Source organism: Notamacropus eugenii, chromosome 2 (assembly GCF_028372415.1).
Source record: "Notamacropus eugenii isolate mMacEug1 chromosome 2, mMacEug1.pri_v2, whole genome shotgun sequence".
In the NCBI taxonomy this organism is placed as follows: domain Eukaryota; kingdom Metazoa; phylum Chordata; class Mammalia; order Diprotodontia; family Macropodidae; genus Notamacropus; species Notamacropus eugenii.
This window is the reverse complement of record NC_092873.1, coordinates 527,437,802-527,454,299: the sequence shown is the minus strand read 5'-3', so window position 1 is coordinate 527,454,299 and position 16,498 is coordinate 527,437,802. Positions and strand designations below refer to the sequence as shown.

The 16,498-nt window shown below is 41.6% G+C and overlaps 1 protein-coding gene across 4 annotated transcripts in view; it reads left to right on the top strand.

The window, feature by feature from the left end:
* Nucleotides 1-16,498, top strand: part of DNAI4 (dynein axonemal intermediate chain 4) — a 65,086-nt gene that overhangs the window by 45,129 nt on the left and 3,459 nt on the right. For all 4 annotated transcript variants that reach the window (XM_072649774.1, XM_072649777.1, XM_072649776.1 and 1 more), the window contains exons 11-16: nt 2,232-2,383; nt 6,563-6,720; nt 7,814-7,935; nt 11,139-11,237; nt 13,988-14,214; nt 16,133-16,289. In XM_072649774.1, coding sequence (XP_072505875.1) covers nt 2,232-2,383; nt 6,563-6,720; nt 7,814-7,935; nt 11,139-11,237; nt 13,988-14,214; nt 16,133-16,289 — 915 coding nt within the window. The remainder of the gene's footprint in view (nt 1-2,231; nt 2,384-6,562; nt 6,721-7,813; nt 7,936-11,138; nt 11,238-13,987; nt 14,215-16,132; nt 16,290-16,498) is intronic.

The window sequence follows — 16,498 nt, the reverse complement described above, 5'->3', positions numbered from 1 at the left end:
AAACCAAATGGACGCACAATATCTGTTGTCAGACAAACAGTCAAATGGTTGGATTTTAGCAAGTGAATACGCCAACCCACAAGCATTTCCTAGGACCAGGGAGCCAGGCCCAGAATTAAATAGGAAAAAAAAAAGATCAGGCTGCATTTCACTTGGGAAATTGTGCTGCTCTTTTAAAAGCCACCGTGTACCAATTTATTACTGTACCTATTTATATAGTGCATAAAAATAAAATGATAGGATCCTTCTTTTTTGACTTCAAATTTATTTTTGCCTCCATCTTAGCAAACAGCTTCCATACAGGGAAGGAATGTGGCATTTCCTTCTTATCTAGGATTCATGGTAGGACATTCCTATCAGTCAATAAACACTTATTCAGCACCTACTGTATACTAAACACTGAGGATACAGAGAAAGGTAAAAGACAGCTCCTACCCTGAAGAAGCTCACAGTCTCATTGGGAAGACAACATGAAAACAAATATCCACAAACAAATGAGATACAGGAAAAGTTGGTGATAATCTGTAGAGGGAAGGCACTAGCAGTGAGGGGGAATGGTACAGGCTTCTTCTAAAAGGCTAGATTTTAGCTAGATCTCGAAAGAAGCCAGGGTAGCCAGGAAGGGGAGACCTGGGTGACCTGTACAGCCGATGAAAATGCTAGTCAAGGGACAGAGTCTGAGAGACAGTGAGAAACAGGTGTTTGTAATCACACTGGCTCTCCTTTGCAGGGCAAACTGGACCCTTTCGTAGTGTCTTCTCTCTACCTGTTCTTCTACCTGTTCCTATTGACAGCTTTCATGCCAGGCCGCTGACAAATGCAGTGATCTCACTAAAACCTCATCTGTGATAAGAAGTCTCCATTTCTTTTCTCCATCCTTTTGTACTAGCCAGCTTTCATTCCTGAGACACATTCACTCCTCACCACCAGCTCATGGGAGCCCCAGTTTTCCTCAAGGTTCAACCAAAGCCTCACCTTCTACAGGAAGTCTTCACTGATCACTCAGCTTCTTTTTCCCTCCCTACATCCCCCCAAGTGATCTTTTATTGGTTTTATCTCTGTCTGTATATGTTGTCTCTGCTAGCATCTCAAAGGGCATCATCACTTCACTTTTGAATTTGTATCCCCAATGGCTGGCACATAGTAGGTGCTTAATAAATGCTTTGTGATTGGTTGACTTGAAATAGGAAGAAGGTTATTACTTTGATTTCTAGGAAGTTTGTGATATTGGTAGGGGTGGTTAAGGCCTAATGGGAGTAAGCACATGTCTTTGAGGGCTGGAAACTCTAGACTCTCATTTCAGAAAAACTAGGACCCGAGCTATGAGAGTGTGGGCGGAAAAGACCTCTGTTTTGGACATATTGAGTTTGAGATGCCTATGGGACATTTCATTCGAAACATACCATTGATAATGTGAGGAAGAAGATATTTTAAAAATTTAGAAATGTACAAAATTACAAAATGTAGAAAAATGCATAGAAGGGCTTGGCAAATTGTGGTGAATGAATGGAATGAAATACAGTTGTGCTGTAAGGCTTGAGGAAATAGATTTCAAAGAGACGTGGAAAGACTTGTGTGAAAAATAATTCATCCTGTACCCTGATATTATAAAGACAAACCATTTGAAGGCTTATATAGATTGATGATGAATGGAATGAGCAGAAGCAGGAGAACAATTTATATAATGACAACGTTGAAAAAATAGCTTTGAAAGTTGTGAGAACCCTGATCTATACAGTGACCTTCCACGATGCTCAAGGCTCAATGGTGATGCATACTATCGGTGTGCTAACACAGGGGTCATGGGTTCAAGGTGCAGAAGGGATCATTTTTTTTATCATGACCCATGAAGGGATTTGTTTTGTCTGACTGTTCATATTTGTTCTAAGGAATTACCCTTTCTATCTTTCTATACGTACTTCTTTTTCTTTGTCCCTTCCTCTCTTTCTATTTCTTTCTCCCTTTCTTCTCTTTTCCTTCTTTCCTTTCTTCTTCCTTCCTTTTCTCTCATTTCTTTCTCTTTCATTCTTTCTTCCTTTCTCTCCCTTCTCTCTCTATTTCTTTCTTTCTTATGAAGTGGGGGAGGTGGGAAGAAGAAAAAAATAGATTTTTGTTAATTTTTTTAAAAATGTGATTTAAAAAATTATAGTCATTGCTCACCTACCAATTTTTAAAAATTCAGCTAGTAGTTTAATGTGGTCTTAACCACAGCCTTGTTTTCTTTTGCTCAGTGGCCAGAACGTGTTTATCCGAGTCTCTATGGAGTGACATCTGTGGATTTCTCTATAGCATCCCCAAACCTTCTCGCCGTTGGATTTTACAATGGTACCATAGCTATCTACAATGTGCAGAACAACAATAGTGTTCCTGTTTTGGACAGCAGGTGAGATTCCAGGAAGAGCTTACTCTTGGTATATACAGCTGGTGAAATTTGCTTTGCCCTCGTTCAAATGTAAGAGGCAGCATTTCAGATACTAGTTAGAGGATGTACTTGGGATATGGAGGCATTCAGATGTGTAATACACATTTTATGTTTCACATTGCCAAACCTTAGTACTAAGCTAAAGATATAAAAGGCAGGAGGTGTGACTCACTGTTAGTGTCTCATTGAGTTAGATGGCTGGTAAGGCTAGCTTGCAGAGTGACCTGAGAATTATGGGTTGTTTTTTTTTTTCAGTTTAATTAATTTATTTGTTTTCAGCTTTCAATAATCACTTCTAGAAGTCTTAAATTTTCTTCCTTCCCTCTACTCTCCCTCCCTGAGATGGCATGCAACCTTATATAGATTCTATACTTACATTCTTATTAAACACATTTTCACATTAGTCATGTTGCATAGAAGAATTAAAATGAATGGGAGAAACCATGAAAAAAACCAAGCCAAACCAAAACATAGCACCAGAGAAAACAGTGTGCTTCATTCTGCATTCTGATTCCATAGTTCTTTCTCTGGATGTGGATGACATTTTGCCTCAGGAGTCCTTTGGGAATGTTTCCGGTCCTTGCATTGCTGTGAAGGGTTGAGTCTATCACAAAGTCCTCACACACTGTGTATCATGTTCTCCTGATTCTGTTCATTTCACTAAGCATCAGTTCATATAAATCTTTCCAGGTTTTTCTGAAATCTGACTGTTCATCAAGAATTATGTTTTTGAACTTGATAGAATAATTTCTACTTTGATTAATTTATTCATCTGAATACATCTGGAGAAAATAGTGTTGATATTGTGAAAGGGCCTTGTGAAAGATCATGAATCTATGAACAAGTGGTTCAGAGGACTAGTTGAGATCCCACCTAGAATCTTCCTAGACAGGCCAGAAAGTCACATGAGTTCAAGCATCAATGGGCTTTTGGATCCTGTTTTTGGAGCCTACACTGACCAGCATTTGGCCAGTGGTTTTTTAGGCCTCTGAATGGCCTTTGCCAGAGCTAGAGATCAAAGTTCTGAGTCAGGAATAGAAATGTCCGGGGTCCTGACACATCTTTAAGTGCAAAGATTTTATTTTTACATATAACAAAATCTGAAGTAGAGGGAAAAGCAGAGTATGAGAAACTCTTGGATGTCAGAGGAGATGTGGAGGGAGTGATTGATTTACTTGGGGAACACATTTGAGTAAGAAGCTCAAGATGAGTCATGAAAAGTAATTTCAGGGAAGGGAGCCAAGAGGATGGAGTAATTTCTGAAGAAATACAACAAACACTCCGCTCCATCCCCAAGAAAAATCTCCAGAAGAGATTTAGAAAATAAACCAGACTGAATTTTGATCAGGAAATTAGAGAAAAAGTAATAAGGAGTCATTTTATCCAGGTCAGGCCAGCATAGGGAGAAAGAGAGACAAAGGGATCTCTGAGTGCTGTTTTGCTTCATTATGCATGTTTTTAATAGGCTTTGTTTTTCTTGGGCTTTCTATTTGTGTGGCAGAGAAGAGGGCAGGGAGGTGGAGCAGAGAAGATAGGTTTTTGCTGGTTGAAAAAAATAATTTTAAAAAAGATGGCATATTCACTCACTAGAATGGCAAAATATATATTAAAAAGACAAATCCACTATTTGGGGATGGAAACAGTCATGCTAATACATTGTTGATAGCATGATAGACTGGTATAAACATTTCTGAGAATCATATGTGATATTCAGTAAGAGTAATAAAACCAATCATACATTTTGAATCATCAGTGCCATTGTGAGTACTCTTCTACAAATATGCAAAGACCAAAAATACTCAAACTGTTCTATTTGCAGTAGTAAAACACTGGAAACAAGGTCTGTATCTCACACTTGGAGGATGGCAGGCTTGATTGTGGCATGGTGAGGCAGAGGGAAATCAACAGCACCAGATTGAAAAAGAAAAACAAAGGGAAGAAAACAGGACCAAATCTGAAAGAATTTCTGACCTGTCTGGAAAGTGACATAAAGCCTCTTCTTTTCTTACCTTTTGATTCTTTTGATTTTACCTTGTTACATCCTGAGGGATTGAGATAGGATTTTATCCCTTTTTACATTTGTATGATTGTTTTTGTGGAAAGCTGTTGTTTGTTTGAAGCATGTGATGGTAACTAATTACATTTTATCTTCTGGAAAGCTCTTCTGCAATGCCTCATCATGACCTGGAGGTGATTTTGCATTTAGCAAGCATGAAGTTCTATTCATCAGCTTATGATCTTTAATAAAAGTATGAGAAAGGGGCAGGTCATTCAATCCTAAACCTCAGTTTCCTCCTCTCTAGAAGGCAAGAAATTCATGACCACCCCTCCTGGGAAAGGAGTGCTTACAAGGTCACCAGGGGGGTAGTTCTTAAGATCCATAGATCTTCCAGGGCTTTCAGTCCTGGTTCACTACATATCTAGGAAGTTCATTGGATCCTATATGGCTCATGGGCACTTTAGACTTACTGAATGAAAAACAGTTTTTTGTCCAGCTAGTAATGAATGGGCAGTGTGACTTCTTGTTTAGATCCCATGATTAAAGATATCGCTTAATACCTTTATGCCATGATAAGTAGGGATCACCATGCCTGTGCATTGAGCACTCAATCAATAACTGACTGCAAGAATCCATGAATGACGAAGGTGTTCTGTACTATTCCAAATCTTCATATCAAGCATCATGTGACCCAGATCAATGACATAATGGCCTAACCTAGTACATGACTCTCTATTTATAAAAAATAATTCCTCTAAAGATCCAGGGTGGCAATTACTTGGTTCTATATAATACAGCATTAGCTTATCTTCAGTTAGCAATTCTTAGAATATTGGGTTGAAGAGTCAGGAGACCTAGAATCTAGTTCTAAGATTGCTAACAACTTGCAATCTGTGGGCCTCCATTTTACCATCTGTGAAAAGGAGGATAGTATTTGTCCTGTCTGCCTCACAGAGTTATTGTAAGGGTAAAATAAAATGCTTCATTTAGATGTGCTGTCCACATAGGGTATCATACACTTACATGTGGATGCTCTACCCAAAGGAATATAAATTTTTATCTCTGGCTAGATTTCTTTTTTTGGACCATGCCTTAAATCCAAATCACTCTGGCTTTCATTGATTGGCCAACAATAGGTCTCAACCCAAGCCTCACTTGGTCCTTGTTTGGAGTCTGATGGATCAGAGTGAGTATTAATAGCAGTTGTTTCTGTTTTGGCCAAAAACCCTGATGGTCTTCCCCTCTCAGATGGATTTGTTTTTTGACTAGGTAAAAGAGGCCCTTATTTGCCTCATTTCTTACCTAGCCTTAATCAGTGAGTGGGCATTGCCTCAGTCGAACTGCAACCTTGTAATGTTAATGGGATGTAACATCTTCCCTGCACATTAATAGGCCTCACAGAGAGCCTGGCACAGAGCTAATTAGGCTCTGGGACACGGGGATTCCCACACCTTCCCAAATAATTTCCAAGCTGATTTCCAAGCTTCTCTAAGCCAATCAAGTGCAATCCCTGTCTTCAAAGTGCTTATGTTGTAATGGGGAGCTAAGAGGGAGATAAAAGGGTAGGGTGAGGAGGAAGAGGGGCAGGGAATAGGAGAGAAAAAGTCTGGAGAGTCAGAAGCAGAGCTCAGAGAGGAATGAATGTGTGAACAGGGCTGACTGGGGCACTTCCCTTAAAATGGACAGTCTAGGAGGCATTGACTGATCATAGGAAGGGACCTCAGGAGTGGAGTGATCTTTTAGAGTGATTAAGTCAATTAAATTTGGAGAGGCTTATCACCCTCAGAACTAGTTACTGGGGGATGATTTCTTTAAAAATGGCCAGAGCAACCCAGGAACGCCTAACAAGGAGGGGTTGCAATCTGCCTTGGTAGAAGACCTCTTGCTCCCTATCCCCTGATAAAATCATGGCTTCCTCAGTTATGTCCCTATTCAAAATAGAAGCTGAAGACAGTAGAGAATATGACCTGAGATGGATGTTACGAAGCAATCCCTCTTCCTAATCTTCACAATATTTTTCTATAAAATGTCACTATTATTTAAGTGAGATACTATTCTCCAGATTGCTGCACTAACCGTATACCTTCCAAGTAACTTATTACTGCTACAGGCATCTCACATTTACTGTGTTCTCTTCTTAGTGAATCTAATCAGAAGCACATTGGACCAGTTTGGCAAGTCCAATGGGTAGAGCAGGATAAAGGAGCGGCAGGTGAAGAAAAAAAGGAAATACTCGTTACAGTTGGGGCTGATGGAAGAATCTCCAAGTGGGTTATACAGAAAGGATTGTTTTGTCATGGTAAAAGGAACTTTATTGTTTTTACATAGACTAAACCTAAAATTATGAGTCTATAAACTGTTCAAAATGACTGCAATTGGCACTGAGATCTCTCTTAAAAAGCACCCAGATGTGGCTCACTGAAACGTACTACTGTCATTTAAAATTTAGCTGCTTGTTAAAAATGAGAATTGTGTGTTAGTGTGTCCTAAGTATAGGTGGAACATTCAGTTCTTGACATAGTAAATGCAATTTTTATGTTATTTTTTTGCATTTTATTGATTGATTAGAACACATTATAAACATAAATGCACAAACTATCGAACATATTTCCTGGAAACTAAGCGAAGCAACCACACAAAACGGTGTTTATGACTTTGAGCATGTGGAACAGGGCACTTTTTGGTAACTTATTTATCGGTTGATTGATTGAAAAGAGCATGAGAGGTGTGTGCCTATGTGAACAAAGTATTACCAGAATTGTTACTAGCCCTGGAAGAGATTTCAGACCATCTGGGCCAATCTATACCCAAAATGAATCCTCACTATAACATGTTGAGCAAGTCAGTTGTCTGTTCTCTGCTTAAAGCTCTGGGCAGTCCATTCAACACCTCAGATAGTTGGGTCTAAAATAACTCCTATGGAACTTCCACTGTGCTCCTGATTCTGCTTCCTGGGGTCATCACCCCTTTTGCCTCACATCAGCTCTTCAAAATATTTGGGCATCTGTCATGGCCTGGTTGAGTATTTTTTTCTCTGGGCTTCACATACCCAGTTTCTTCAATAGATCCTCATATCATGGACCCTTCATGTCATGTCAAGACTCTTCACCATTCTGGTTACCACCTCTGGATTGTCTTCAGTTGATCATTAAGCTGTATCTCCCATAACTGAACACAATAGTCCAGATGAGGTCTGACAAGGACAGAGCAAAGTGGAACTATTCCTGGTACCTCTGTTCTTCTTAATTCAACCCAAGATTATGTTGGTATTTGTTCATTATTTGTAACCTGAGTTTGTTGCTATTTAATGTCTGTGTTTATATAGTCATGAGCACGTGTATTACTCTTTTGGATCCGCTTTCTTCATTTTGTGTTTTTTTTTTTAAATAAAGATTTGATGAAACTAAGGAGAACATCAGTTGACAAGCAAAAAAAGCCAAATGAGAGAGAGAAAAAAGGTGAAGCTTTGATATCTCGGCAGGCTCCTGGAATGTGTTTTGCTTTTCACCCCAGGGTAGGATTCCTCCATCTGTTTTTATGGAGGTTTGCAGTTAAATATGAAATTATTTGAAGAATGAAAGAATATGTGTGTCAATAACTATTTTGGCTTCATAATTAACAAAAGCATTTACCAGACTCAGGTAGATGGAGAACCCACGTTCCCAGATGTGCTGCTGCCCTTGTCTCCTTTCTCTTTGTAGTGGGGAAAGTGTGTATGTGCCTGAGTAGTGAAGGAAAGGGTCTATAATCTCCTTGCTTGGCTTTATTGTACTAGTGTATGAGTCCTTAACAGTGAAATTACACCACAGTAATTGGTTAGACTTTAACCAAAGCTGAAGATTACCAAAATCAAGATAACTTCCTGAACTCATGATGAGTATAAGCCAGAGATAAGTCAAGGGAGAAGATAATGAATGCCACTGCCTCTCTCTTCTCTCTCTCCCTCCCCCTCTCTCTTTCTCTCTCCTCTCTCTCTCCTTCTCTCTCCTTCCCTTTCTCTCCCTCCCTCCCTCTCTCTCTTCTCTCTCTCCCTCTCTCTTCCTCCTCCCTATCCTCCCTTCTCCCTCTCTTCTCTCTCTCCCTCCCTCCCTCCCTCTCTCTCTTCTCTCTCCCTCCCTCCCTCTCTTTCTCTCTCTTCTCTCCCTCTCTCTCTCCCTCCCTCCCTCTCTCTCTCCCTCCCTCTCTCTCTCCCTCCCTCTCTCTCTGTCCCTATCTCTCTCTCCCTCCCTCTCTCTTCTCTCTCTTCCTCCTCCCTCTCCTCCCTTCTCCCTCTCTTCTCTTTCTCTCCCTCCCTTCCTCTCTCTCTTCTCTCTCTCCCTGTCTCTTCCTCTCTCTCCTTCCCCCCCTCTTCTCTTCTCTCTCTCTTCTCTCTCCTTCCCCCCTCTCTTCTCTTCTCTTCTCTTCTCTTCTCTTCTCTTCTCTTCTCTTCTCTTCTCTTCTCTTCTCTTCTCTTCTCTTCTCTCTCTCTCTCTCTCTCTCTCTCTCTCTCTCTCTCTCTCTCTCTCTCTCTCTCTCTCTCTCTCTCTCTCTTTCTCTCTCAATGAGTCCAATGAAAATGAACCTCTTCTCCAACTCATCTTCAGCAATCCTGAAGTAAATTCATTCCTTGGGTCACGGTTTGCTTACCTGTAAGATGAGGCTAGATAACCTTTGAGGTCCTTCCAGCTCTTGACCAGTGATCCTCATAAAGACCTCATTCTTCTAGTCTTAGCACAGTGTGCAGAGCACCAGGAGGTTTAAGGGGCTTGTCAAGGGTCGCACAATCAGTATGTGGTAGAGACAAGTCCAATGGAGCCAAGCTATCAGATGATCAGAGTTGGTCATAGCAACTCAAGACATTGTTTCCTAAAGCGTGGAGGAGTTGCCCACTCTGATGAAAGCAAAGATTTTCAGACGTTCTGAAAAAGTACTTTTGAAATCAGGGAAAACTCAGTTTCTATGAATGAACTCTCCATTCTATGTTCAAGAAGGGAATGTTCTCATGGGAAAATCAGCAATCAAAGTTGCATGTATTTTGTGTTTTATCTTTTTAATTCAATTAAGCATGATCTTATGGTATTTTATGTTTGGGATTTCAAAATGTGTGTCTGTGGGATTGGAATTAAGATAAATCCAGGTAGTATCTGCAATGCCCACCCACACTGAATGGGCCACTTCCAGCTTTCATTTGTATCGAGGCATGTTTGCCAAGAACAAATATTTGCAGTACACAGAGATGTGTCTATTCAAAGATAGACTGCTCTATTCAAACTTTACTGCTCTCCTCTGTGAAGTCACACTTGAGTGGGTTGTATGGTAGCCATCAATAGCTAGGAAACCAAGAGTTGATTTAATGAATATATCAGTTTTACCGAGGGAAGACAGGGATCCCTTGATTTTTCTCTGCCGCTAATTCAGATCTGGTATGGATTAGCAGCAATGTGCATTCTTGCTCCCTTTTTGCTCTTGTCTTAGAGATCTGTGATCGAGTTTAATACTCTGCACACCCTATCTTGGATCCAAAGCTTTCACTTTTGTACATGATGGCCCTTAGCTTCCGTATGAACACATTTTGTAATGGGCCACGTGCAGGCAGAGCCATAGAAGCTGCCTTGTCTTTTAACCATTAATGCCTCTGTTAGAGATGGAATGCCAAGAAATCATTCAGAAGAAGCAGAAAATGAACCCTCCACGTTAAGATGCTGATCATTGTGCTATTGACATTAGCAAAGAACTTGAAACAAGTGATGTGTCCAGTGATTAGGAGTGACTAAAGGGAGTGCAAGCTATCCAGTTGAATAATATATTGTCTTAAGTCATGATAAGTATGAAGACTTCCTAGGAATATAGGAAAATATTTAGGGTATTATCCATGTGGAAAAATAACTCTTGAAGTACTCCATTCACAATGGCGATACTTACGTAAAAAACCAAACCCAATGGATGTGTTATCACAAGTGTGAGAAGATACTAGAGGGCTAAGTATTGATGAGCAGTCGTTGATGTTGGTATGGATAAGTTCTTTTTTTTAATGGTAAATTTGACTGAACAGAACATTTTTTCAACAGTATTTTTAGTTTCTTCTATTAAAATTCTACTCTGAAGTCTCATCATGGGATAAAGATGACCCTGGAATATCTAAAAATATTTTTTAAAAACAAAAATTTATTTTCTTTCCTTCCCACTTACTCCTGCCCCCCTCCCCCCACTGAAAAAGAAAACAACAGCCCTTTTAACAAATATGCGTAATCAAGCCAAGCATGACTGGTTCTTGAGGGTGAGGTTAGAAGAGAACAAGGTCCTCCTGAGTTACTAAGGCTTTGAGGCCTGTCTCTTGTCAGAGGACCCTTGTCAGAAGGTGAGCTTCTTGAGGGCTGGGGATGTTTCCGTCTTGTCATTGTATTACCAGTGCCTCACACACATTCTAGATGTTTGAGAAATATTTGTTGAATTGAATTTTGCTAAAGCCTGGCTAAGTTCAGAGAGATTCGTTGACATTTGGACTGAAGATTAGTGATTTTGGAGGCCACACCTAGCAACTTTTAGAGACAGCTCCTAAATTAGAGAAGGTTTAGGACCAATCTCCATTGACCAAGAAATTGGCTACCCTCCTACCTCCTTGAAGGACTAATGAATTCGTCAGCCTACCTGATCTAGCCTTCTTTTAGCTTGGGTTATGGTGGTCCGGGGTCAAGGAAGATGTGCCGCTGGTAGGTCTGTTTTACTCTCTCATTGTAGGACACAAACATCTATCTGGCTGGTACAGAAGAAGGTCACATTCATAAGTGCTCGTGTTCCTATAATGAACAGTACCTGGATACCTACAAAGGTCACAAGGTGAGTTAAATTGTATCAGTATAAAAATGATACAGATGCCTAATTAACTGAAGGAAGCTTCCTTCTTTGGGCCAGGGCTGGCTCCTGGCCAGTCTCCAGCCGAGCTCCTTGGCCTCAATGATCTCTTCCCCCCCACTCTGTGCCCCAGCATTCCAAATGTTCTCTGATCTCCTCATCACCTCTGCCCACCAACAATGCAGACCTTGCTTCATCTTGGGAGACACTTGGCAGCCCTGTGCCCCTGGAAGTCTGCCCCAGGTGCTCTACCCAACACACTGTGGGCACAGACTGCCTAGTGGTTATCCCGTGCTCTTGCTCCCTGGATGATCAATCCTGGTCACCCATTCCTCTAATGACATCCTTTAATCCACTTCTCTTGCATCATTGCCTATTTGTGATGAGGTCCAGTTTGCTCATGCCCACCATGCGCCTCTCCATTGTCCTTTGGGTGAACCTCAACCTCCTTTCCAGGTAGACACCTCACACCTCACTTTGTTAGTATGGTGAATTAAAAGCCAGAGGGGCTGTGTCTAGCTCACAGCTAGGTGGTACAGTGAATAGAGAGCGGAGCCTGGAGTCAGGAAGACCTGAGTTCAAATTCAGCCTCAAGATATTTACTAGCTGTGTGACCATGGTCCAGTCACTTAATCACTATCTACCTCAGTTTCTCCCTCTGTTAAAAACTGGGATACTAATAATCCCTATGAACATGGGGTGATTGTGATCTAGGAGTATGCAAATGGCCCTGGGAGTGTTGGAATGGGAAAGTAGGGGCAGGACACTTAAAGAGGCCAGTTATGAACCCAAGAGAGATGGGTGACAACCCATGTGTCTCATTCTTCTGATTTGGCAGACTCCCAGCTCCTCCTCACCAAGCTTGACAAGATACCTATCCCCAAGGCACCCTCTGGTTGGCTTGGAGCATCCTGGGCTCTGCCCCTTCTTGGGTTGTGGTCAGTTTTTACATTGTCCAGAACCCAGGCAAACATGCCATCACAAAATTGACATACGATATTGATGAACTTCTCCGGGCAACCAAATTTTGACATAATTTTCCACAAGCCCTCATGACTAACAGTGTCAAAGGCCTTGGTCAGATCTACATAAATTGAGAAGATATATTTGCATCCCTCAATGGAATTTCAGGACTTATATTCCCCCATTCCATAGCTACTAGCATCAGTCTCCTAATTGTATGAATTATACTTAAAGTCTTTTCTGAGAACTATGCTGTGGTGGCTCTGGTAGAACTCAATCAGATTAAGTTGGTATTGATCCATCCAGCATGCCCATCCCCAAGAAATCTCTCAAATATCAGGAAGAACAGAAGTCAGGGAGCTCAGTTCCTTGTCACTCCCATCAGGTGTCAGACCAGAGCTGGGGCAGATCTCCTCAAGGGTGCTGGCATTAACTCAGCTCTGCTTGGGGTTCTTGTATTTCTCTTCTCCCCTCCCCAGATCTCCTTCTAGGGTTGCTCTTGGCTGTGTGCATTTAACTGCATCTCTCCTTCTAATACCACTCCCAGGGATTTGTTTCCCCAAGACAGCTGCCTGGATATAACAGCCTCGCTATGGTAGGGAGGGGCAGAGCCCTTGGGCATCCAGAAGGCACAAGCACAATTGTTTCAGCTTCTCTCTTCAGGTTCAAACTTGGCCTCTTTTAGAATCTTCTGGCCCTTCTGAGATTTCCTTAAATCTCTGCATATACTTTTATGAACCTCAAAGGAGAGACAGCATTACTTATGGATGCCAGTGGCAGGTTGGTGTGTACCAAAGACTGAAGGAGGAATCCTCCTCATTTCAGAAGAAAACCAGAGGAAAGCTTCCCTGGGCATCTGGAACCTGAGCTAGGAACCGCGGCTCTTGGAGGAAGAGCAGATGAGAATCTCCTCTAGGCAATGGGAGGTCCCCAAGGGTGGAGAAGCAGCAAAGATGTTCTCATCTTCTCTGCCACTGCCTTCCACCGGAAGAAAGGCAGTGACCAAGCGTGACTGTTCTGTTGTTTCTTCTTCATTTCAGTCACAGAAGGTTTCCTAAATATCGACCTAGGCCTTTACTCTGGCTTTAGTCTTCCCAGACACCCCCTCCCTGCCCTCATTCTTAGCCCTTGATATGGTGACCATGCATCCCTCAAGAGTCCTTAGGTAAGAAAAGAAAGTATGTTCTAAGAAGACTTCTATGTTGGTATCTTAGGCTTCTTTGCTTCAGAAAACCTGCTCCCTAACCTACTGAGTACCCTACTAATCTTTTTATATTCATCAAAAAAAACCCCACTAAGTTCCTTTATGGCCAAATGTAATATTAGCAAGGAGTCCATCAAGAATAGGAGATGACCTGGGGAGCAGCTGATGGAAGGGAAGCTTGGTGGGAGGAAGATAAAGAAAATGTTACCCAGGAAACCGTGTGAAAGAGAGAGAAAGTACATTGTCTGGCACAAGTTCTTGATTCTCTCTCTCTCCCTCCTCCTCCCTTCCTTCCTTCCTTCCCTCCTTTCCTTCCTTCTTTCCCTCCTTTCCTTCCTTCCTTCCTTCCTTCCTTCCTTCCTTCCTTCCTTCCTTCCTTCCTTCCTTCCTTCCTTCCTTCCTTCCTTCCTTTCTCCCTTCCTCCCTTCCTCCCTTCCTCCCTTCCTCCCTTCCTCCCTTTCCTCCCATTGCTGTGGTCGGTGGCTATTCTTAGACGACCATTTCTAGGGGCTCATGTAAGCTGGGGACTGCTTGTGTTGCTATTGGCCTGCATCTGTTTCATTTCTAGGGTCCTGTGTACAGGATAGCTTGGAGCCCGTTTTGCTATGAAGCATTCCTAAGCTGCTCCGCAGACTGGGGTGTGAATCTCTGGCAGCAGGACAACCTGAAGCCATTTCTGAGTTTTTATACAACTACTCACGTGATTTATGACATTGCCTGGTCTCCCAAGTCATCCTACATCTTTGCAGCAGCAAATGAGCATAGAGTCGAGATCTGGGACCTCCACTGCAGCACGTAAGTGACTGGGTTTCTCTTGACTTGAGGATGTTTTCAGTACTAATGAAATTCCTTAGGACCATGTAATAGTTTTCTTAATAAGACAGCTTTGTGTTTGAGCTATAGGACCATTACTTTTGAAGTCAAGTTCTGAATATGCATAGAGTGGAGGGCAAGAATACACCCAAGAAAGATCTTAACATCACCAGTAACCACGATGATGTGGTCACTAGAACCAGACATTCTGGAGAATGAAGCCAAGTGGGCCTTAGGGAGTGCTACTAACAATCAGACCTGTAGAGGTGATGGAATTCCAATGGAGTTCTTTCCATCTAAAAAGTGATGCTGTTAAAGTGCTGCACTCAATATGCCAGCACATTTGGAAAGCTCAGTAGTGGACCACTGGTTTAAAAAAGATCACCTCATGTCCCAGTCCTCAAAAAGAGCCATGCCAAGGAACGTTCATGTGACTGAACAGTTGCACTCACTTCAGATGCCAGCAAGGCTGTGATCAAAATCCTGCCATTGAGGTTTCTGCAATATATGAACTGAGAATTACCAGAAGAGCTGGCTGGTTTTTGAAGAGGCAGACAAACTAAAGACCAAATTTCCAGTATTTATTGGATCATGAAGAAAGCAATGGAGTTCCCGGAAAAAAACCCATCTATTTGTTTCTTTGAATACATCAAAGCCTTTGACTCTGTGGATCACAACAAAATGTGTCAAGTCTTCAAAGAGATGGGAATACTAGATCATGATACTTGCCTCCTGAGGAACCTGTATTGCGGGCCAATAAACAACAACCTAACATGGAACAACTGATTAGTTTAAGATTGGAAAAGGCTGTATATTTTCATCTTATTTATTTAGCTTATATGTGAGCACATCATGTGAAATGCCAGGCTGGATGAATCAGGAGCTCGAATTAAGGGTGCCAGAAGAAACATCAACCATTTCAAGACATGCCGATGATGCCACTCTGATGGCAGAAGTGAAGAGGAATTAAGAAGCCTCTTGGTGAGGGTGACAGAGGAAAGAGCGAGAGCTGGCTTGAAGCGTAACGTCTAAAAAACGAAGATCTTGGCAACAGGTCCCATCACTTCCTGGCCAATAGAGGGAGGAGAAATGGAAGCCATGTCTGATTACATATTCTTGGGCTCCAAGATCACTGCATACAGCAGCTGCATCCATGACACTAAAAGATACTTGCTCCTTGAAAGGAAAGCTATGGCACATCTATGATTTTTCCAGGAGCAGTGTAACCCAGCTAGTACACTGAGAAGATAGCCATTTTGCTTTATTTTGGAGGAGGTGTATCATTTTGAAGTTTGGGATACCTGAGGGAGGGTAGATTTAGGCAATGCACTGCCATGGGAGCTTTTGATGGGGAAGAACCATATGCCAGGAGCTGACTGAGGGATAAAATGGCAGGACAGCAAACACATACTTTGCTCACTTTGGGGACTTGGTCATAGATACTATTGAATTATGACGAAGAACTGTATTCTGAATCTGTACATTATAAGAAACATTTTCTTCATTCCAGTCATTTAGCTAGTTCTGTGCAGAGCATTATAAAGGCTAGTTGGAGAAGGCATGGTTCCTGTCCTGAAGAATCTTGCCTTTTAGTAGGAGGGAAAAAACATGTCCATTGAGAAATATAACATGAATTTTAATATATGTCCATAATAAGTATAAAGAACTGTCATATCAGATGAGGAAGAAGTCACTTCCAGACAGGAGCATCAGAAACCAGACTTAATGAAGAGAAGGGAACTTTAGCAGGGCATTGCAGATTGGGTATGGATAAAGATGGGGGTGTGAAGGCAGAGTGCCAAGAGGAAGGCATTCCAGGAATAGGGGATAGTGTGAGTAAACATATGTCACTGTGAGCATTTAATTTAATTGAATTAATGCTTTTTTTTTTAAATTACAGTTTGGACCCTATAATTGTGAATGTAGCTAACCCAGGAGTGAAATTTACAACTGTTCTCTTTTCTAAACATACCAATTGTATTTTAATTGGAGATAGCGAAGGACAAGTTATCGTGTATGAACTGAAGAACATGCCGATTTACACAGAGAGTGGCCGGGTATGACTCAGAATCAAAAAATATGTATAATTAATGATTTCAGATTCTCGACAGAAACTCCAGAGTTCTCAGAATACCTTCCTGTCCCTCCGCTTTCTCCACTTGTCATATCTATTGATGAAATGTTTATTCTTGAGAGGCACATCCTAACAAATTCAAAGGTTTCACCAGTACTAATTTGGCACGGTTGATAATTGTCTCTTTGGGCT